General features: G+C 37.3%; 1 protein-coding gene across 1 annotated transcript in view; it reads left to right on the top strand.

The window, feature by feature from the left end:
• The window catches only part of LOC134207195 (tyramine beta-hydroxylase), an 84275-nt gene that overhangs the window by 40993 nt on the left and 18847 nt on the right, over positions 1 to 24435 (top strand). Inside the window, exons 2-3 of the mRNA XM_062682920.1 lie at positions 13255 to 14516; positions 14584 to 14771. Coding sequence (XP_062538904.1) covers positions 13255 to 14516; positions 14584 to 14771 — 1450 coding nt within the window. The remainder of the gene's footprint in view (positions 1 to 13254; positions 14517 to 14583; positions 14772 to 24435) is intronic.

Genomic DNA, 24435 nt, shown 5'->3' with positions numbered 1-24435 from the left:
AAATCCAATAACAATCCAAAACCAACCGAAATCCAAATCCAATCCAAATCCAAATCTAATGCAATCCAATCCACTTTTAATCCTATCCAAATACAATCCAATTCCAATCTAAATCCAGTCCAAATCCAATCCGGATCAAATCCAAATCTAAAGCCAATTCAAATCCAATCCAAATCCAATCCAAATCCAATCCAAATCCAATCCAATCCAAATCCAATCCAAATACAATCCAAATCCAATCCAAATTCAATCCAAATCCAATCCAAATCCAATCCGAATCCAATTCAAATCAAATCCAAACCAAATCTAATCCAATTCCAATCCAATTCCAATCCAAATCCAATCCAAATCTAATCCAAATCCATTCCAAATCTAATCCAAATCAAATCCAATTCCAATCCAAGGCCAAATCCAATCCAACCAAAATCCAATCCAGACAAAATCCAATCCAAATCCAAATCACATTAAAATCCAATCCAATTCTAATTCAAATCCAATTCAAATCCAATCCTAATACAATTCAAATCCAATCCAAATCCAATCCACTTCCAATCAAAATCCGATCAAATCCAATCCAAATCCAATCCAAGTCCAATCTAAATCCTATCCAAATCCAATCCAAATTCAATCCAAATCCAATCCAAATCCAATCCAAATCCAATTCAAATCCAATCCAAATCCAATCCAAATCCAATCCAAGTCCAAATCAAATCCAAATCAAATCCAATCCAAATCCAATCCAAATCCAATCCAAATTCAATCCAAATCCAATCGAAATTTAATCCAAATCCAATCCAAATCCAATCCAAATCCAATCCAAATCCAATCCAAATCCAATCCAAATTCAATCCAAATCCAATCCAAATTCAATCCAAGTCCAATCTAAATCCAATCCAAATCCAACCCAAATCCAATTCCAATCCAAATCCAATCCAAATCCAATCCTAATGCAATCCAAATCCAATTCAAATCCAATCCGAATCATATTCAAATCTAATCAAAATCCAACTCAAGTACAATCCAAGTCCAATCCAAATCCAATCCAATTCCAATCCAAATCCAATCCAAATCTGATCCAAATCTGATCCAAATCAAATCCAAATCCAATCCAAATCCAATCCAATTCCAATCCAATTCCAATCCAAATCCAATCCAAAACCAATCCGAATCCAAATCCAATCCAAATCCAATTCAAATCCAATCCAAATCCAATCCAAATCCAATCCAAATCCAATTTAAATCCATCATAATCCAATCCAAATCAAATTCAATCCAAATCCAATCCAAATTCAATCCAAATCCAATCGAAATCTAATCCAAATCCAATCCAAATCCAATCCAAATCCAATCCAAATCCAATCCAAATCCAATCCAAATCCAATCCAAATCCAATCCAAATCCAATCCAAATCCAATCCAAATCCAATCCAAATCCAATCAAAATTCAATCCAAATCCAATCCAAACCAATCCAAATTCAATCCAAGTCCAATCTAAACCAATCCAACCAACCCAAATCCAATTCCAATCCAAATCCAATCCAAATCCAATCCTAATGCAATCCAAATCCAATTCAAATCCAATCCGAATCATATTCAAATCTAATCAAAATCCAACTCAAGTACAATCCAAGTCCAATCCAAATCCAATCCAATTCCAATCCAAATAAAATCCAAATCTGATCCAAATCAAATCCAAATCCAATCCAAATCCAATCCAAATCCAATCCAATCCCAATCCAATTCCAATCCAATTCCAATCCAAATCCAATCCAAAACCAATCCGAATCCAAATCCAGTCCAAATCCAATCCAAATCCGATTACAAACCAATCCAAATCCATCCAAATCCAATCCAAATCCAATTTAAATCCATCAAAATCCAATCCAAATCCAATTCAAATCAAATCAAAATCCAATCCAAATCCAATCCAAATCCAAATCCAAATCCAATCCAAATCCAAATCCAATCCAAATCCAATCCTAATACAATCCAAATCTAATCCAAATTCAATCCAAATCCAATCCAAATCCAATCCAAATCCGATCCGAATCCAATTCAAATCAAATCCAAACCAAATCTAATCCAATTCCAATCCAAATCCAATCCAAATCCAATCCAAATCTAATCCAAATGAAATCCGATTCCAATCCAAGGCCAAATCCAATCCAAATCCAACCAAAATCCAATCCAGACAAAATCCAATCCAAATCCAATCCAAATTCAATCCAAATCCAAATCACATTCAAATCCAATCCAATTCTAATTCAAATCCAATCCTAATACAATTCAAATCCAATTCAAATCCAATCCACTTCCAATCCAAATCCAATCAAATCCAATCCAAATCCAATCCAAATAAAATCCAAATCCAATCCAAATCCAATCGAAATCCAATCTAAATCCAATCTAAATCCAATCCAAATCCAATTCAAATCCAATCCAAATCCAATCCAAATCCAAATCCAATCCAAATCCAAATCCAATCCAAATCCAAATCCAATCCAAATCCAAATCCTATCCAAATCCAATCCAAATCCAATGCAAATCCAATCCAAATCCAATGCAAATCCAATCCAAATCCAATCCAAGTCCAATACAAATCCAATCCAAATCCAATCCAAATCCAATCCGAATCCTATCCAAATCCAATCTAAATCCAATACAAGTTCAATCCAAATCCACTCCAAATCCAATCCAAATCCAATCCAAATTCAACCCAAGTCCAATCTAAATCCAATCCAAATCCAATCCAATTCCAATCCAAATCCAATCCAAATCCAATCCTAATGCAATCCAAATCCAATTCAAATCCAATCCGAATCATATTCAAATCTAATCCAAATCCAACCCAAGTACAATCCAAGTCCAATCCAAATCCAATCCAATACCAATCCAAATCTAATCCAAATCAAATCCAAATCCAATCCAAATCCAATCCAATTCCAATCCAATTCCAATCCAAATCCAATTCGAATCCAATCCAAAACCAATCCAAATCCAAATACAATCCAAATCCGAATCCAATCCAAATTAAATCCAAATCCAATCCAAATCCAAATCCAATCCAAATCCAATTCAAATCCAATCCAAATCCAATCCAAATCCAATCCAAATCCAATCCAAATCAAATCCAAATCCAATCCAAATCCAATCCAAATCCATCCAAATCCATCCAAATCCAATCCAAATCCAAATCCAATTCAAATCCAATTCAAATCCAAATCTAATCAAAATCCAATCCAATTAGTCCAATCCAAATCCAATCCAAATCTAATCCAAATAAATTCCAATTCCAATCCAAAGTCAAATCCGAATCCAAATCCAATTCAAATCCAAAATTAATCAAAATCCAATCCAATTAGTCCAATCCAAATCCAATCCAAATCTAATCCAAAGAAAATCCAATTCCAATCCAAAGTCAAATCCAATCCAAATCCAACCAAAATCCAATTCCAATCCAAATCCAATCCAAATCCAATCCAAATCCAATCCAATCCAAATCTAATCCAAATCCAATCAAAATCCAATCCAAATCCAATCCAATCCAAATCTAATCCAAATCCAATCCAAATCCAATCCAAATCGAATCCTATTCCAATCTGAATCCAAGTCCAAATCCAATCCAAATCGAATCCAATTCCAATTCAAATGCAATCTAAATCTAAATCCAATCCAAATCCAATCCAAATCCAATCCAAATCCAATCCAAATCCAATCCAAATCCAAATCCAAATCCAAATCCAATCCAAATCCAATCCAATCCCAATCCAATCCAAATCCAATCCAAATCCAATCCAAATCCAATCCAAATCCAATCCAAATCCAATCCCAATCCCAATCCCATCAAAATCCAATCCAAATCCAATCCAAATCCAATGCAATTCCAAATCCAATCCAAATCCAATTCAAATCCAATCCAAATCCATCCAAATCCAATCATATCCAAATCCAATCCAAATCCTATCCTATTCAAATCTAATCAAAATCCAATCCAAATCCAATAAAATTCTAATCTAAATCCAAGTCCAAATCCAATCCGAATCCAATCCAAACCCAATCCAAATCCCATCCAAATCCAATTCAATTCCAATCCAAATCCAATCTAATCTAAATCCAATCCAAATCCAATCCAAATCCAATCCAAATCCAAATCCAATCCAAATCCAATCCAAATCCAATCAAAATCCAATCCAAATCCAAATCCAATCCAAATCCAATCCAAATCCAATCCAAATCCAATCCAAATCCAATCCAAATCCAATCCAAATCCAATCCAAATCCAATCCAAATCCAATCCAAATCCAATCCAAATCCAATCCAAATCCAAACCAAATCCAATCCAAATCCAATCCAAATCCAATCCAAATCCAATGAATTCCAAATCCAATTCAAATCCAATCCAATCCTAATCCAATCCAAATCCAATCCAAATCCAATCCAAATCAAATCCAAATCCAATCCAAATCCATCCAAATCCATCCAAATCCAAATCCAATTCAAATCCAATTCAAATCCAATTCAAATCCAAATCTAATCAAAATCCAATCCAATTAGTCCAATCCAAATCCAATCCAAATCTAATCCAAATAAAATCCAATTCCAATCCAAAGTCAAATCCGAATCCAAATCCAATTCAAATCCAAATCTAATCAAAATCCAATCCAATTAGTCCAATCCAAATCCAATCCAAAACTAATCCAAAGAAAATCCAATTCCAATCCAAAGTCAAATCCAATCCAAAACCAACCAAAATCCAATTCCAATCCAAATCCAATCCAAATGCAATCCAAATGAAATCCAAATCCAATCCAAATCCAACCCAAATCCAATCCAATCCAAATCCAATCCAAATCCAATCCAAATCCAATCCAAATCCAATCCAAATCCAATCCAAATCGAATCCAATTCCAATCTGAATCCAAGTCCAAATCCAATCCAAATCGAATCCAACCCAACCAAACCAATCTAAACCCAAACCAATCCAAACCAACCAAACCAATCCAATCCAAATCTAATCCAAATCCAATCCAAATCCAATCCAAATCCAATCCAAATCCAATCCAAATCCAATCCAATCCAAATCCAATCCAAATCCAAATCCAAATCCAATCCAAATCCAATCCAATCCAATCCCAATCCAATCCAAATCCAATCCAAATCCAATCCAAATCCAATCCAAAACCAATCCAAATCCAATCCAAATCCAATCCAAATCAAATCCCAATCCCAATCCCAATCCCATCCAAATCCAAATCCATCCAAATCCAATCCAAATCCAAATCCAATTCAAATCCATTCCAAATCCAATCCGAATCCAAATCCAATCCAATCCTATCCAAATCCAATCCAAATCCTATCCTATTCAAATCTAATCAAAATCCAATCCAATTACAATCCAAATCAAAATCCAATCCAAATCCAATCCGAATCCAATCCATACCAAATCCAATCCAATTCCAATCTAAGTCCTAGTCCAAATCCAATCCAAATCGAATCCAATTCCAATTCAAACCCAACTCAAATTCAATACTTATCCAATCCGAATCCAATCCAAACCCAATCCAAATCCCGTCCAAATCCAATCTAAATCTAAATCCAATCCAAATCCAATCCAATTACAATCCAAATCCAAATCCAATCCAAATCCAGTCCAAATCCAATCAAAATCCAATCCAAATCAAATCCAAATCCAATCCAAATCCAATCCAAATCCAATCCAAATCCAATCCAAATCCAATCCAAATCCAATCCAAATCCATCCAAATCCAATGAATTCCAAATCCAATTCAAATCCAATCCAATCCTAATCCAATCCAAATCCAATCCAAATCCAATCCAAATCCAATCCAAATCCAATCCAAATCAATTCCAAATCCAATCCAAATCCATCCAAATCCATCCAAATCCAAATCCAATTCAAATCCAATTCAAATCCAAATCTAATCAAAATCCAATCCAATTAGTCCAATCCAAATCCAATCCAAATCTAATCCAAATAAAATCCAATTCCAATCCAAAGTCAAATCCGAATCCAAATCCAATTCAAATCCAAATCTAATCAAAATCCAATCCAATTAGTCCAATCCAAATCCAATCCAAAACTAATCCAAAGAAAATCCAATTCCAATCCAAAGTCAAATCCAATCCAAAACCAACCAAAATCCAATTCCAATCCAAATCCAATCCAAATGCAATCCAAATGAAATCCAAATCCAATCCAAATCCAACCCAAATCCAATCCAATCCAAATCCAATCCAAATCCAATCCAAATCGAATCCAATTCCAATCTGAATCCAAGTCCAAATCCAATCCAAATCGAATCCAATTCCAATTCAAATCCAATCTAAATCTAAATCCAATCCAAATCCAATCCAAATCCAATCCAAATCCAATCCAAATCCAATCCAATCCAAATCCAATCCAAATCCAATCCAAATCCAATCCAAATCCAATCCAAATCCAATCCAAATCCAATCCAATCCAAATCCAATCCAAATCCAAATCCAAATCCAATCCAATCCCAATCCAATCCAAATTCAATCCAAATCCAATCCAAATCCAATCCAAAACCAATCCAAATCCAATCCAAATCCAATCCAAATCCAATCCCAATCCCAATCCCATCCAAATCCAATCCAAATCCATCCAAATCCAATCCAAATCCAAATCCAATTCAAATCCATTCCAAATCCAATCCGAATCCAAATCCAATCCAATCCTATCCAAATCCAATCCAAATCCTATCCTATTCAAATCTAATCAAAATCCAATCCAATTACAATCCAAATCAAAATCCAATCCAAATCCAATCCGAATCCAATCCATACCAAATCCAATCCAATTCCAATCTAAGTCCTAGTCCAAATCCAATCCAAATCGAATCCAATTCCAATTCAAACCCAACTCAAATTCAATACTTATCCAATCCGAATCCAATCCAAACCCAATCCAAATCCCGTCCAAATCCAATCTAAATCTAAATCCACTCCAACCAATCCAATACAACCAAACCAAACCAATCCAAATCCAGTCCAAATCCAATCAAAATCCAATCCAAATCAAATCCAAATCCAATCCAAATCCAATCCAAATCCAATCCAAATCCAATCCAAATCCATCCAAATCCAATGCAATTCCAAATCCAATTCAAATCCAATCCAAATCCAATCCAAATCCAATTCAAATCCAATCCAAATCCATCCAAATCCAATCCTATCCAAATCCAATCCAAATCCTATCCTATTCAAATCTAATCAAAATCCAATCCAAATCCAATCCAATTACAATCCAAATCCAAATCCAATAAAATTCTAATCTAAATCCAAGTCCAAATCCAATCCGAATCCAATCCAAATCCAATCCAAATACAATCCCAATCCGAATCCAAATCCAATCCAATTCCAATCCAAATCCAATCCAAATCGAATCCAATTCCAATTCAAATCCAACTCAAATTCAATCCTAATACAATCCAAATCCAATTCAATTCCAATCCAAATCCAATCTAAATCAAAATCCAATCCAAATCCAATCTAAAAAAAATCCGAATCCAATCCAAATCGAATCCAAATCCAATACAAATCCAATCCAAAGCCATTCAAAATCCAATCCAATTCCAATCCAGACCAAATACAATCCAAATCCAAATCCAATTTAAATCCAATCCAAATCCAAACCCAATTTAAATTCTATCCAGATCAAGCAACTCCAAATCCAATTGACGTTTCTCGTCAAAAAAAATTATTCGCTCAATCGATTTTTTGACTTATTTAAGGTCAACTTTCCCAAAGAACCCATATTTTATGACGCCTCTAACTATTTTGAAAATTTAAAACAACAATAGGTTTAGGCGGGGCTAGATGGGTCAGGGCCGTTTTCGAGCATCGTATAGGGGAAACTGGACACACATGATCCCCGGGGACACATGATCCCCCCCTGTTTTCTCGAAAACTAATCACATTTTTATACCAGTGATATGTGCAAACGGATCCGTTAGATAGATTATTGAATCTGAGTAACATTTTATATTAGTTACTTTATGTATATGGGTTTTAGAGAGGTTTTATTATTTGAGCATTCTCAATCCTTTTTTTCTTCAAGAGATAAAAGTTTAATAACTTTGGATATGTCCAACCAAAACGTACCAAACTTTTACTGAACAAAGTTTTATCATTGTAGAATTGAATAAATTCATTCAATTAACTATTGCTTATTTTCCATTGAATAGAAAAAACAAAACAAGATAAATACTCAACATGGACACACTTGATCCCCCACAGTTTGGACACACTTGATCCCGAAATTGCATATATTAAGGCGTTTGCTGTATACCGTTGCATATTATTGTATTGTATGTAACTAATCGATCTGTTAAAATTCTTTTCTAGTTAAAAAGTATAAACAAATTTATTTCTATTTAATTTTGTCAATCAGACGATACACGCGCAATTTGAATTTCTCAACAGCCTTATTTCATTAACCAGAAGAAAATGTAGTTGAACATCCTTATTTTTTATTAGTTTTATTAAATGCATTTTAACATAATTTTCTATGAAAAAGTGTATAAATTAGGCTTTAAAAATACTCAACAAATCACAGGGCTTAAAATCAGTATTGTTCTATCTGGTACTAAATTCTTTCCTTTTGTTTGCTTACAATCACCATTTATTTGTAAATCTTCTTAAATAATTTTTCAATAATAGGCACATTCAACAACTTTTAGTCAGTTGTTTAAGAGAAATCGCATTTGTGTAATAATAACACACACTATAAAAATGATGATGCGTGATAGTACCATATTGATATATGAAGTCACCATCCTGGTATGATTACGGTTGTGGTATTGGTAGTAAATAGTCTGGCGATCTAGATGTATCACAAGTTTGTTATTGATCTCAAAACAGGTACTCAGGGATATTTACTATTTGCCATGGCATTCGCAGTGTGGCCAATTTTCAGAGTTTTAATAAAAAAAATTGGATTCTAAAATTACAAAGATATATTTATGTATCGATCAACCATTTTTGGAATCATAATTGTATCAATCACAAAACGAGATCCTCTTGGGCACATCATGGTTGTCGTGATATGACCACTGTCTTTCAATGGAGTGAATGGTTTGCAGATAAATCATCATCACTATGCCAATTTTGTTGCTATAGCAAACATTCTATCTGTCACTATTACTCTATTCGAGAACCAAAAAACTTGCCTTACTTAATACCAACATTATTTAATTTTCGTACGACTGCTATTACGACAGACTATGAAGAAGTGTTAGGATTTGAGGCTAGACCAATTCGTCTTTTCATTATACTTGGACTTGGAAGAACTTGGAAGAACTTTGGTCAGCTCATAACGGGATCAATTTCCCCCTATATGGGGATCAAGTCTCCCGCAAGTTTTGAAAATGCCAAATTTTCTATCTTTCAGCAAAATCGATTTTTTGGTTACTTTCATGAACAAATAATGGCTTCCAATGACGTTTTTGAAAAGCTAATTAAATTCTTTATCAAGTCCATCAAGAAGCGTGCAAATCTGTGCATGTTACATCGAGAAATATGCTAAACAAAAAGTGGGGATCATGTGTGTCCAGTTTCCCCTACATTTTAATGTGGAGATTATGACTTTCTAGAACGAATAATTTGGTTCTACTTTATTGTCGCTCGATTTGATGATAAAATTTCATTTTCGTAGAGTATGGCATGGTAAAATATTTTTCAACATTGTTTCTTATGCGAAACACACTTTCTATAAAACGTGTAATCTAGTCGAGCAATCTAAAATTTAAACATTTTTAGTAATAGATATAGTGTAAGTATCATAAGTAATGTAGGCGATGTCGTACTAACTGCGTTGAAACAAATAAACTTGATCGAAAATTAGACATTCTAATATGAACTTGCAAATGGGGCAAGATGGGTCAGTACATACTGAAGGGCATAGTTCGTATTCAAAACATATTTTCCATTGCTGATTTAATCATTTTAAGGTTGCTTTTGAGCATACTGATGATAATTTGTTAATTAAAAATGTATAAATTTTGTCTTTAAGAAAGCATTACACGGACGGCTTATTTTCATAAGAAATTGCAGACATTTTTATATGTAGATCCATTTCTTCATCCGAAGCTTAAAAACCGTTTTTTTTTTATTCAATGAAATCATTGACAATAAACCTATCTATCTGTGTGTGATTTAATATTGTGAATAAGAACAATATTAATTGCAGAATTAAAAGGGAGCCCATCTCTTAAAATGTTTCTGTTTTGAGGCATTCAGGGTTCGCCTTAGGCGACCCATCTTGCCCCATCATACCCTAAAAACGTTTCCTCGAACGTTGAGGGTCCCCATGTCCGATTCCACCGCGTGCAGCCAGCGTGTTCGTGGCCTTCCACGAAGTCGCCGGCCCCTATCTGGTTATCTTTTGAATATTGTTTTTGCTATTCTTTCTTCCGACATTTGCACTAAGTGACCAGCCCACTGAAGTCTGCCGTATTTTATACGATTCACAATATTTTCTTCTTTGTATACTTGATACAGCTCATGATTCATGCGTCACACCACACACCATTTTCTAGTTTCCCTCCGGTCGGCCTCTTTTAACGTCCATGCTTCATGTCCATAAAATGCCACTGGAAGAATCAAAGTTATGTATAGAACAAATTTCGCTTCCGTCTACATGTTGCGGAACCTAAGCTGGTTACTTCACGGGAAACGCCAATGTCACATGTCACAAGCGTTTCAAGATAAACAAATTATTCAACAACTTCAAACACATTCCCATTAAGCACTACCTCAGCACTAACACCACTAGGTCTACCTCTAACTCTACCTGCCATCTCTATCTTCAGTGCGACAAAAGCCTCCACTACTGCTCTGAGTACGACTCCAATGAGATCGATGGCGTCCGCAAAGCTCAGGAGCATATGCGACCGTGTGGTGATAGTGCCGTTCCCCTGCACGCCAGATCTCCTAATAGCGCCTTCGAGTGCTATGTTGAACAATAAATTCGAAAGTGCATCAAACTGCTTCAATCCTTCTAAGATCACAAACTAGGTTGACACTTTGTCTGCAATCCGAATACTTGATTTCGTTTCGAGACATCCAGCGTTGCACGTATCAGCCTAATCAGTTTCGCCGAAAAACCATGTTCGGACATTATCTGCCTCAGCTTATTTCTCTTATCGGAATCGTACGCTGCTTTGAAATAAATGGACAGATGGTGAGTACTCCCGGAATTTATCAAAGATTATCCGCAGGCTAAACATCTTATCCGTCTTTGATCGTCCCTCACGAAAACCTGCCTGGTATTCGCCGACGAAGGACTCCTCAAGCGGTCTCAGTCTGTTCAACAGGATACGTGACAGGATTTTGAACGCTGAGTTCAGAAGGGTGATCCCTCTATATTGACACACTCTACATATTTGTCCTATGTGAATAGAAAACTGCACCATATTATGTCGAAAATATGGGAAGACGAGGAAATGCCTGCTAGCTGGTTGGACGGCCTCATTTGCCCTCTCTTTAAGAAAGGGCACAGACTGGAGTGCGCCAATTACCGAGGAATAACCCTCCTTCATTTGGCGTACAAAATTATGTCCCGTATTCTGTTCAACAGATTGAGACCGCTTGAAGAGTCCTTCGTCGGCGAATACCAAGCAGGTTTTCGTGAGGGCCGATCAACGACGGATCAAATGTTTACCCTGAGACAAATCCTTGATAAATTCCGGGAGTACAACTTGCAGACACATCATCTGTTTATTGATTTCAAGGCGGCGTACGATTCAGTGAAACGAAATGAATTATGGCAAATTATGTTTGAACATGGTTTTCCGGCGAAACTGATACGGCTGATTCGTATAACGTTGGACGGATCGAAATCAAGTGTAAGGGTTGCGGATGAAATATCGACGTCATTTGTTACCTTAGATGGATTAAAGCAGGGTGATGCACTCTCGAACCTACTGTTCAATATAGCGCTCGAGGGAGCGATTAGAGAGCTGGTGCAAAGAAGCGGTACCATTATCACAAAATCGCATATGCTCCTGGGATTTGCGGACGATATCGATATTATCGGAATTGATCGCCGTGCCGTGGAAAAGGCTTTTACGCCTTTTAAGAGGGAGACAGCGAGGATTGGACTCACGATCAATACCAGCAAAACGAAGTACATGGTCGCTGGCAATCAACGTGGGTTCATTAGTGGTGGTGGTAGCGAAATAGTGCTGGATGGTGAAAAATTTGAAGTGGTAGAAGAATTTGTGTATCTTGGAACATTAGTGACGTGCAATAATGATGTTACCCGCGAGGTGAAAAAGCGTATTGCAGCTGCAAATAGGGCTTATTACGGACTTCGTAACCAGCTTAAGTCCCGTAGTCTGCAAACGAAAACAAAACTCGCGCTGTATACTACTCTGATTCTTCCGGTGGCTTTATACGGCCATGAGACATGGACGTTAAAGGAGGCTGATCGGAGAGCTCTCGGAGTGTTTGAGCGTAAGGTGCTGCGGACAATACTCGGCGGTAAACAGGAGAACGGTATCTGGCGGCGTCGCATGAATCACGAATTGTACCAGGTGTATAAAGGGCTGGATATTATTTACAACACGGCAGACTACGGTGGGCTGGTCACGTTGTTCGTATGCCGGAAGAACGTCAAGCGAAGATAATATTTAGTAGAGAACCCGGAAGAGGCCGCAGGCTTCGTGGAAGGCCGCGTACACGATGGCTTTTTGCAGTTGAAGAGGACCTGAGGGCGCTCAATGTTCAGGGCGACTGGAAGCGATTGGCCCAGGATCGAGTCCAGTGGAGAAGGATACTCCATTCGGCGTAGGTTCATCGAAGAGCTGTAGCCCATCAAGTATCAAGTAAGAATAGAAAACTCAGCAAAGATAGGAATAATATGCAAGTATAGGCAGTATGAGTCATTAATCTATATACATAATCTTCTCTTCTATATACATAAAAATGAATTTCTGTTTGTCTGAACCTTATAGAGTCGGAAACTATTAAAACTTCTTCGGGCCAGGGAAGGTTCTTAGGATGGTTTGAGGCCCCTCCCTCATTTGGAAAGGGGGGCTCCCATACAAATGATAAACCAATTTCTTCATAACTCGATAACTAATCAGAGTATAAATCGATTTCAGGCGAAACGAAGTTCTTCGGGTCTGCTAGTAATCGTATAGAAATGTTTTAGGTTTCTTATATGTCAGGAAATTCATAACATTTCACGTTATTTTCTATATCCCACAGACATATCCGCCACACAAATTCACACCCTCCGCTTAGACCACAACCTCAAACTGACATGGATGATGGATTGGTACAAAAAGGAAGTTCTCTTCCACGTACAGAACACGTTTCTACACGGCCGTTACAAGTTTTTCGCCCTAGGATTCTCCCCTCGGGGAGAACTCAAACGGACCGACCTGTGCGTCTTTTTAACGGGTGCTGGTGGTGCGTTTAGCCAAGCCCTCGACACATACACCTCGCGAGATTTCAACCGGATCTACGTGGATAGCGAGCAGAACTGCGAAGTCATGCGGATCGACGAGAATTCCGTTGCCTTCCGGCGTAAGTTTGATAGCTGCGATCCGCAGGATGTGAGCATTCACGGCGGAACCATGTACGTGGTTTGGCTGCGGGGCAAAACGGAACTGAACTTCGGCAAGAACTGGACCGTGATGCCGACCGTTGGGAAGGCGGATCAAGGTGTGCTGCCGGTGCAAATTTTGCGTGCTGACGCGATCACCATTCCGGAGGCGAAGTCTGTGGTCAAGCGTGTGGAGATTCTACTCGATAAAGCAAAAATTCCGGCTGAGGAAACGACTTATTGGTGCAAGGTTCAACGGTTGGACGATTGGTTGGCGAAGAAGAAGCATCACATAGTGCAGTTCGAGCCGGTCATAAGCCATGAACACGTGGTTCACCATATGGAGGTTTTTCAGTGCGTGGTGGATCCTGGAGTAAAAATACCACTGTACGAGGGTAATTGTGCGCAAATGCCGGCGGAAGCCAAGATCTGCAATAAAGTGATGGCGCTGTGGGCAATGGGCGCCGGGCCGTTTACTTATCCTCACGAAACAGGTCTACCGATTGGTGGCGAAGGATTCAATCCGTACATTAGATTGGAGGTGCACTTCAACAATCCTGATATGAAAAAGGGAATCGTAGACAGTTCAGGAATGCGCATCAATGTTGTCTCCAAATTGCGGAAGTACGACGCGGCGATAATGGAGTTGGGTTTGGAATACACAGACAAGATGGCCATTCCGCCGGGGCAGGTGGCGTTCCCGTTGACCGGATATTGCATAGCTGAGTGTACGAAGGTGGCCCTGCCGTCTGGTGGTATTCACATTTTTGGATCCCAATTGCATACCCACCTGAGGGGGGTTCGAGTTCTGACGAGGCACTTCCGCAAAGGGGTTGAGCTGCCGGAGGTAAATCGGGATGATTTCTATTCGCATCACTATCAGGAGATACGACAGCTGAGGTATCGCCCGAAAGTTTTGCCGGTAGGTGGCGACGTCTATTTAGACTAGAGGTATTTATTGTGATAATTGTTTTATTGCATACTTTTAGGGTGATGCTCTGATGACGACCTGCTACTACGATACCAGGGGCTACGAGACGGCCACCCTCGGTGGGTTTTCGATCAGTGATGAAATGTGCGTCAACTACATTCACTACTTCCCAGCCACAGAGTTAGAACTGTGCAAAAGCGCAATTTCGGAGAAATCGCTTTACAACTACTTCAAATATATGAAAGAGTAAGTTTTTGTATGTGAAATCAATTACTGTGATTTGGCACTGTCGTCCACGGTTCACGGATTGTTTCATGTTAACTGTGTCAGTCTTTCGAAGTATTTTTCGAGGAAATCCCAACGATTTTCCCGATGAAATTTCGTAGAATTTTCATAGAAAATCCGAAGAATATGCCGAGAAAATCTCGACGAAGTAAGAAAAGAATTTATCGAGGTACTTCCAAAAGATTGCCTGAGAAATTTCCGAAGAATTTCCCGAAGGACTAACAAGCAGTTTGCCTAGTGAATCGTGAAGAATTTTCTCAGAAAATTTCGAAGAATTTGCCAATCAAAGTCCTATATTTGTTTGAGGAATTTGCCGAATAAATCCGAAAAAAGTTCCAGAGATAATCCCGAATAATTACTGAAGGAGTTCTCAATGATTTTGCCGAGAAAATTCAGAAGAAGAGGAGCTTTTGAATGACATTCAGAAAAAAAATCCGAGAAAATTCCGAAAAATTAGCTAAGGACCTTTTAAACAATTTCTCGAGGAAACTCCAGAGCATTTGCCGGGCAAATTACGAAGAAGTAGCAGACGAAATACTTCTGAAGAATTTCCCGAAGGAATTCCGAAGAATTTTCCGAAAATGTTCCAATGAAATCTTGGAGAGTTTACCGGAAAAATATAAAACACTTTGGGAACGTTCATAAATTACGTGACACTTAGAACCAAACTAGGGGGAAAGACGGCTTTGGCAGGTTTTGTTCTATTATTGTCAGCGGGGTTTTTGTCGACCAAATTTTATGAAATTTGGCCACAATATTCTTTGAGATGCCAAGAATGTGTAGGCCAAATTTGAGCATTGTCAGTCATAAAAAACCCTGCCAATAATAGAACAAAACCTGCCAAAGCCGTCATTCCCCCTACTTGATTTATTGAAAAAACAAGCAATGGGTAATGTTTTCAACATAACCGCGAGTAGACGTAGGACTTGTATAAACGTAACGTATTTACATTTAACTTCTTACTTTTGCATCTATGGAGTATGATTATAGGTATTGATATTGGAAACGACTACTTCCATGCTTTGTAGAATTATTAGCAATTTGTTTATTCAAAACCTCTGGAAATAAAACTAATAATTAAATACATACTTAGAATTGCTTTGTTTCTAACTATTAAGCCCTTATTTACTCAAGCAAATGAAGGTCATTTATATATTTTTTTATTAATGATAATATTTGAAGTTTCAAAAATCTATTTATAAAATTTTCAGACCTGTGCAAAATGTGCTATTTTAGGGGAACTGTCCCGTTTTCCAAACAAAGAAATACAGCACCAATTTCGTTGCTTCTTTTTGGTAACATGCGTGCTTACTGCTGAAAAAATTCCCAACAATAAGAAACAATCAAGGAGCAGTAACCCTACTAAAATAGAGGAGGTACTGCTAATACGTCAACGAAAAAATATTCAATGTTTTGATTCCAAACTCTACGTCAAGTTTATTAAGTCTACGTCAAGTTTATAAATACAATTTCTCAGAAAATGCAAAACAAAGAATAAGATAAAGTTTATTTAAATATTCTATTGGAAATATTTTTTTGTGAACTTTTTTAAAACATTTACAAATAATACAGCGAAATTGTCTAAGCTAAAATGGATATTAACACTATTGCTGATTGTGCATCTTTAATTGCGAATGCCTTCTGCAAACAAATGAAAGTAATTATTTAAATCAAATTTTTATTTTCATCAGTGTAGTTGATTTTGTTTGCTGGGGAATCAGAACTGTTATAGTATAACCATGTTTTAATGTACGTGTCGTTTAGTACCAAGCACAACTTAACAAATATGACATGACTCGTACCCATCCCGGGATCATGTGGACTATGAAACCAATCACCTGGATGAGCAGACCAAATCTCTCTAATTTTATACTTCTTCATCAACCACCACTGGCAGCAGCCATCATCGGCCTCTAGCCGTGAGCTCCGAGCGATACGATGGGCGATTGCATCCATCTCAACCGACCCCACTGCATCCGACCATCATCAAGCACAGAATGACAAAAAAAAATGCGCCCACTTCTTTCATGCATATTCGCAGACCCACCGGCAGTTCTACCGCTGGTGACTGCATGATGCGCTATGTAGGTAAACACAGCGAACGAACGAATGACGAACGAAACGACGAACGATAAAATGCGCGAGCAAAAAGCACGTCAGTACGCGCTGCTGCCACAAATTGTAATGACTCGCACACGGCAAACACTGCTTCTTTTATACACAAAGAAAATCTTCCGATAGACCCGAAGGCCCGTAACATACCGCATTCTGATGTCCGTGTTAGGAATGCACGGGATTGGTTACATATGAAATTTTTACTGGATTTGACAAGAATTGAAATTTTCAATAGCTTATCGTTAATAATCTTAAGTTTCAATGAAATACGCAAATTGCTGGAGAGTGTCCGAGTCGATTGATATATAAGTCTTAAAAATCCATCGAAAGATAAAGGCGCTAGTAACGTTCAAAATCTTCCCTTCCAGCGTAACGCTCTCGATTTCCAAAAATCTAAATGACACCCAGTATAGTAAAGAAAGACGTAAGTCCTACGTCAAAACTCTTTACTAAGTATATTAGTGGTTCTGAAAAGATCCATTCACAATGTTAGATGTAAATTTCCTCTTGAGCGGTTCAACTGGGAGTTTATGATTGTTTAAAACATTATGAATCGATGTCTGCAGGAATACCAAACGCTTAACCGCTGCTGCCATCGGCCGAGAAAACTTGATCAGTAGTGTTGTTGTCGACACTCTATCGTCACACACCGCCGTGCCGCGCTTACTGTTGGCTTCTCGACAATGCCGGGCTGAAAATGCCGATGATGCTGACGATTCTGCCTTGCTCTTAAAAAGGCTTTAGGTTTGCGAATGCGTGGCTGATACGATGATGCAACCTTTCAAAAATTCGGACGATGCGATGCTGTTATTGCTTTGCCTGTTTCGGTCAGATTAAGAGGAAAAATTCGCGCTGCGCTGTTTTATGCCTTCTTAGCAGACCTAGCGTGAGCTCATTCGTTGACGTCTGCACCAATCAGAGCGTGGTAATGGAATGATGCAAGAATGATGCGGTACCCATATTTATAGGTTTTCGTGAATTCAATGTTTTGCTTTGAAAACAGTTTTAGGCCTAGGGGCCGTCCAGAAACCACGTGGTCATATAGGGGGGGAGGGGGGGGTTTGGAAAATGACCACGATAAGCCACATGGGGGGAGGGGGGGTGTTGCTCTCGAACCACGTGGTTTTTTTAACACGAAAATTTTTGGTAAATAACAATAGCGGTGTAAAAAATACAAATCATCAAAATTTAATGATTTAATCATTAAACGCAAAGCGCATCTTAGGGCCGATGCCCACGTAGCGTCTTTTCAACTCAGTGTTAAAAAGAATTTAGCATTAGGCATCGAGAAAACCCGGTAACGCAGCGTCGGTCGCAACGCCGATGCATATCTGAGTTATTTGGCCAACTTAGCTTTAGATCCTTTTCCATAAAAAAATAAACGAAAAGCAGGTTGCGTTTCAGTCTCAATTTTCATCAAAAAAATTGGGAAAGAAAATGAAAAATATTTTTTTAAATTCAGCCCCAGATGGTTTTTGGCATCACGCCGCCGACACTTTTGCATCAGCGGACTACAGCTACAATTTTGAAAACTGTTCATGTTTTTACAATAATTCAAGAAAAATCTTCAAAAGAATGTCTTGTGGATATTCAGGAAAAATCCAGTAAAAAAATTTCCTGTAAAAACTTTGACCTTACTTCATACAATCCTGATAAAGTGCTAGCATTCAGCATGTTTTTTGAACAATTTTCTCTGGAAAATTTTGCTTGTAAATTTTGCTACAAATTGGTCATGAAAAAAAAAACAAAATATCGCCAGTGTAAATGCCGAAATAAATTCTATGTGAATTCTGTCTGAAAATTCAAAACAGTCTCGTGGGAAATACATATAATTTTCGGTGGAAAAAAATGTTCATATTTTCATATTTTTTTTACATTCTAATGAATTTCTTCGACAAGTTCTTCCGAATCTTCACCAGAAATTCTATTTCATTTCCAAAATAAGTTTTTCGAACATTTTGGGAGTGCACTTCAAAATGTTTAGTCTCCAGTTAGCCTTACGACCAAAGGCATAGGATTGCCAATCCGGAGATGACGAGTTCGATTCTCGTTCCTGTCTAGGATGTTTTCGGGTGTCAAACATTGTCGACATCCTAGGTATAATGTATCCTTCGTACTTGCTACACAAGATATATAATCGTACAATTGCTGGCATTTAAAACTTTCAATTTATAACTGAGGAAATGCTAAAAGAATAAACTAAGTTGAAAAGCAGACCAACTTCCAGTTGGAATATGGAGCCATAGAAGAAGAAGAAGACTTCTAAATTTTTCAAGAAAAAATCTTCTGAATTTTCATGAGAAATTAAATAGCCAATGCCACATGAAACACTTTGATATTACCGTTGATTTTTTGTTTTCAAATTTGGAATTTTGAAATGAAATTTTTTACGCTCTTTGTGAATTCTATCACATTTTTTAAATTTTCCAAATATTTTTTTTATTCGAGGCATTATTTAGAATTTCCACGGAAGAGTCTATGGATTATCTTCAACAAATACTTTGGATTTTCAAAGAATAAATCTTTAGAATTCACAAGGTTCGTGTTTTTTTAATTTGCACCATAAATTCTTCCAAAATTTCATGGGAAATTCATTCTTCTTCGGAAAGTCATTTTGATTTCTTTGTAGGTTCAGCTAAACATTGCTTTAAATCTTTACCATGCAAAGAAGCACAAGAAATGATTTAAACATTTTAAGAAATTTTCAAATCAGAAAATCTTTAAAATTTTGATTTAATTTTCTAAGGAATTCCTATTGGAATTGCTTCTAAAGTACAACCTTCACAAGTACTACAAAAGTGCAATTTTTTTCGTTATTTCCACTTGTAAAAACATCGAAATATCCTCGGGAAATTCATTATTGGTGTTTTAGATGAACTTTTCATCGATTTTCTACTGGAAAATCTTAGGAATTTCCATCCGAAATATTTTGGTATATTCCAAATAATTTCTTTTGGAAATTAAAAAAACTGCTGAAAATTTCTAAGATTATTTTTTGAAAAACGAAAAAAAATTCCATTGGAAATTTAGAAGAATTTCCTTTGAAGATTCATTAAATTTGCCCAGGATTTTGAAAAAAAATCTTTAGAGATTCTGTAAAAAAGTAAGCTGGATTTTTTTTCTAATTTATACCGGAAGTTCTTCGGAATTTGATGTTTATTGGAATTTTCATCGTAAATATGCATTTAAGATCCTTCTACGGATTCTTCTAGTTCTTCAAAATTTCTACCGAACCTTATTTAGGAACTTTTCCACAGAATTTCGAAAAAAAAAATCGTTGAAATACTGAAGATTTTTCCGTGGAGACTTCGAAGAATTTCTTCTAACTATTCTGAAGGGTTTCCCTTGCAACTCCAGAATAATTATTCTTGAAAATTAGGAAGATCTTGGAATTTAAAATTCATCCAAGCAATACATGTAGGCAATTATTTAGGATTAAGAAGCCTAGTTCTTATGATATTGAATAATTAGGCTAATTGATCGAAAAATTTAATAATGCACCTAATTAGAACATTTAGGTGCATTTTTAAATTTTTCGATCAATAATGCACAAAATTCTAGTAGTGCGTATGAAAAAGGTTATGACATAGAGAAGTTTGCATTTAAAAAATCAACATGAAATTCTAAATAAAATGCTTTTTAAATTCATAAAAGGGTTTTAGAACTAAGAAGAGTCCGGCGATATGAAAAAAGTGGCAGTTTTCCAGATAAAACCTCTCCAATTTCTAAAACAATCTAGGTAATAAATAATGTTATAATAACGATTGAAATTGAATTCCAAAACAAATCTCAACCCTTTCAGGACGGATGGGTCATATATGCCCAGCGTTTTAGATTGTCTATTAAATCACAAAAGAGAGCTAGACCACCATTTTCTTCAGTAAAATTGTTCATCTAGATATTGGTTTTACAGAAAAAATATGGGAGCTCAAATTTGACTGACCCTGAAAACTCAGTTATCCGAAACTTTGGGAAGATTTCGATTCTAAGAGCATGCAAATGAAGTTGAAATGTTTGAATCATTCTGAACACTCAGATAAGATGCGTCATCCTGAACGTTAAGCCAGTGATTGCTCTCTAGTTCAGCCCACGACTTCTCAGGTGATCAATCATGACATTTGTAATGTCCTCATCATCGGTATGTACCCAATCCGATGAAATAAGAATATGATCCTAATTTCCATTAACATGAGATCTAAGAGACAAGGTACCCAAAATTATCTTGAGTCAACATCAAGCTGCACAATGACTATGCCTTTTTGTAGGGCCTTAGAAGCACTGGGTTCACGGACTTGGATGATTAAGTAGTTCAAACAATACGACTTCCAGGACGTTTTTAAAACCTAAAAGTTTTGTATAACCTAAGTCGAGTCAAGTACGAGACACTGAAGACGACCTTACTGTTGAGGGCGAAATACGTATGTGTCAAGGTACAATCAAGTGGTGGAATTAAATGGAAGGTACAAACTCGTCTTATGACAAGTAAAGACATTCCATTAAAAAGCTCAACATAATTTTTTTAACTAAAAAGTCTGTACTGCCGTCATACGCATATTTGTCCCATGTTTGCTGGGATTTCCTATGTACATGGGACAATTATGCGTAGAACGGCAGTGTAGTAGCTTGTACAAATAACAATTGTCATATCAACCCAATGGACCTAATGGGATATTATATCATACATCATTCATAATTTGGTTAATTGGATAAATCGAATGATCCGAACTCCAAAATGATAATTGATCTATAATAAATTCATTCTTTTATGAGTCGCTTATGAAAAGACCATTGACTGAAGCATATTCGAGATATGGAATAGAAGTTCCTTGGGAAATTATTCGAAAGACAAATAATGCAAATAATGCAACATTTCCATAAACAGTTGAAAATTTTCCACAAAACAATAATAAATTAGCACTTGTAAAAGCAAAAATTGCAATTATGTATTTAAAAAAATCACCAATAAAGAAATTAAAAAATATAGGGATATTTTGGAAAATTTCTAAACCATTACAAATTTTTCTCGAAATTTTTATAACATATTCGCGAGTCCGCATTTTTTGGTATCCTCCTGATGCATCGAAGGTATGCGAGTTCTAGATAACCTAATACCTGATACACATTACAACATGATAACATCATAAAAATCTTCGAAATAATGAAAATTTATAATTTCCATGCTGGGTTTTAGTTTGATTTTGAATCAGTTGAAATTGTCCATCTTCAAAATTGATCGGATTAACCATATGTTTTAGATACATAGGTTTTTTTATAATTTTTGTGCTTGAAAAAAAAACCACGTGGTCAAAGGGGGGGGGAGGGGGGGTTCTGCCAAATGACCACGATAGACCACATGGGGGGAGGGGGGGGTTGAAAATCTTCAAAAATATGACCACGTGGTTTCTGGATGGCCCCCTATTGAAACAAGTTTTCGGATATTATCAAGCATTAATATGAAAGGCATACTTGAAAGCTGTCGATTGAGGGGTTAACTGCAGAAATCTGTTCACTAGGGTAAAAGCTATTAACGTTTGAAATCTTTCAACACAGCGTAAGTGCCCGAACACAATGTGAACGGCAATGCGGCAGAACGGAACTGCGGCAGAGCGGAATTGTTCTAAAACTGCCGTTGCCGTTCTGCCGTTGCCGCTTTGCCGCTAACCAACCCACAATGTGAACGGTTCAAAGGCGATACTGACAGTTCAAAATAGCCACAAACAGTTTATTTTTGTAACATTATTGTCATTATTTTCACTTTTATTAGTATAATAAAAGGAGGGAATCATGACTTGCTGTTTCTTCGAAAATATATACATTCGTGAGCAGATTTTTAGGCAAAAATATATTTGTTTACAAATCATCTTAAAAAGCACCTCAGGCATTCTCATTTGTTGATCTTGATTGGGACGTTTGACGTTTACCGCTTTGCTGTTCCGCCAAGTTCCAAATTTCTGAGATTTAGTACAATGTCACTTTTGCCGCAGCGCCGTCATTGTGGGCTGCACCATATAGTTCCATGTGTTGGAAATTTGCCGTTACCGTTCTGCCGCATTGCCGTTCACATTGTGTTTGGGCACTAACGCGGCCGATTTAGAAATTTTGAAATGACACCCGGTATAGTAAAGAGAGACGTAAGTCCTACGTCAAAACAAAGAACAATAGTGTCCAACTCCGTCGAATGAAACCAGTCGCACTCGAATCGAATACTGCCTAGCTACTGCTCACTATACTAAAACGCAGTAAGCTGGTCTGCCTAAGCTGTCAAATATTTTCTCATTCAAACTTTATAACTTGAGATTATAAAACCACAAGTTATTGGTCATGTAGCCTTGCATAACTCTGTTAGGTTATGGACCCAGAGTATTCCGATCATCAACGGAACGTGAAATAGAGTTTTCGCGATAAAAGAAGATGGAAAAAGTGAGCGTGTGTACTTGTCCGACGGAAGCAATTGTATGGCTTGGAAGCTTCTGACGCAGGTGCTGCTGGAGGAGCACGACCTGTTCGAATGTGTGGATATAGGAAGTCCTTTGAAATACCGGAGTCTCAAGATTACCCGGGGCCCACCTTAGCCTAGGGGCAAGATGCGCGGCTATAAAGCAAGACCATGCTGAGGGTGGCTGGGTTCGATTTCCGGTGCCGGTGTAGGCAATTTTCGGTTTACAAATTGTCTCGACTTCCCTGGGCATAAAAGTATCATCGTGTTAGCCTCATGATACAGTGTATACGTTCGATAATTGGTTTTTTTTCTAGTTGGGGCGCTTTTTAGTTGAGGGTTCGCTAATTGGGGCGAATCCCAATTAAAAATCAGCTGAACGTCAAGATCAAAATGTGATGTCGAAAACGCGTTGACGTTTTGTTTCCATGTTTGACGGGATCGATATTTTCTGGCGCGTAAAATTTTCCTTTGTTCAATGGCAAAATGAAAATGCAAAAACTTAACAACGTTGACGCTTGTCAAAACGCCCCAATTAGCGAACGGCATTCGCTAGTTGAGGTGAGATCGTATCCCAATTAGCGAACAATCACTATATAAGCAGTGTCGTCAGAAAAAAGGATGTATTGAACGCCGTCGACCATTACCAAGTCGGAAGTGAAAATGTTGTACAGTATTGGACTCATAAAGGCACCTTGTAGGACACTATAAGGAACCTCATGCCGATTTGAACTTTGACCGTTTACGAGAACGTGAAAAAAGCGATTCCTCGGAAAAGATCGGATAATTTTCAAAATGAACATAGGAAAATGTCCTTGATACAATTCATGCAGAATTGCTTCCTGCCACACAGAATCATATGCCACCTCAACGTCTAATGGCACCATGCCAGAAGACAATTTTCTGTCGGGTTGGTGGTTGGAAGAGTGTTATATTTTAAAACCGAATTGCACATCAGGCACTATTCGAGTGTTTTCCAAATGTTGTTCAATGCGCTTCAAAATTAGAGTTTGTAGCCAATAAACTTATCAGCCTATAGTAATCCTGGAATCCTTGTTCGGCTATGGGACAACA

This window comes from Armigeres subalbatus, chromosome 1 (genome assembly GCF_024139115.2).
Source record: "Armigeres subalbatus isolate Guangzhou_Male chromosome 1, GZ_Asu_2, whole genome shotgun sequence".
NCBI lineage: Eukaryota > Metazoa > Arthropoda > Insecta > Diptera > Culicidae > Armigeres > Armigeres subalbatus.
The sequence above is the reverse complement of the archived record's forward strand: the minus strand, read 5'-3'. Positions and strand labels throughout refer to the sequence as shown.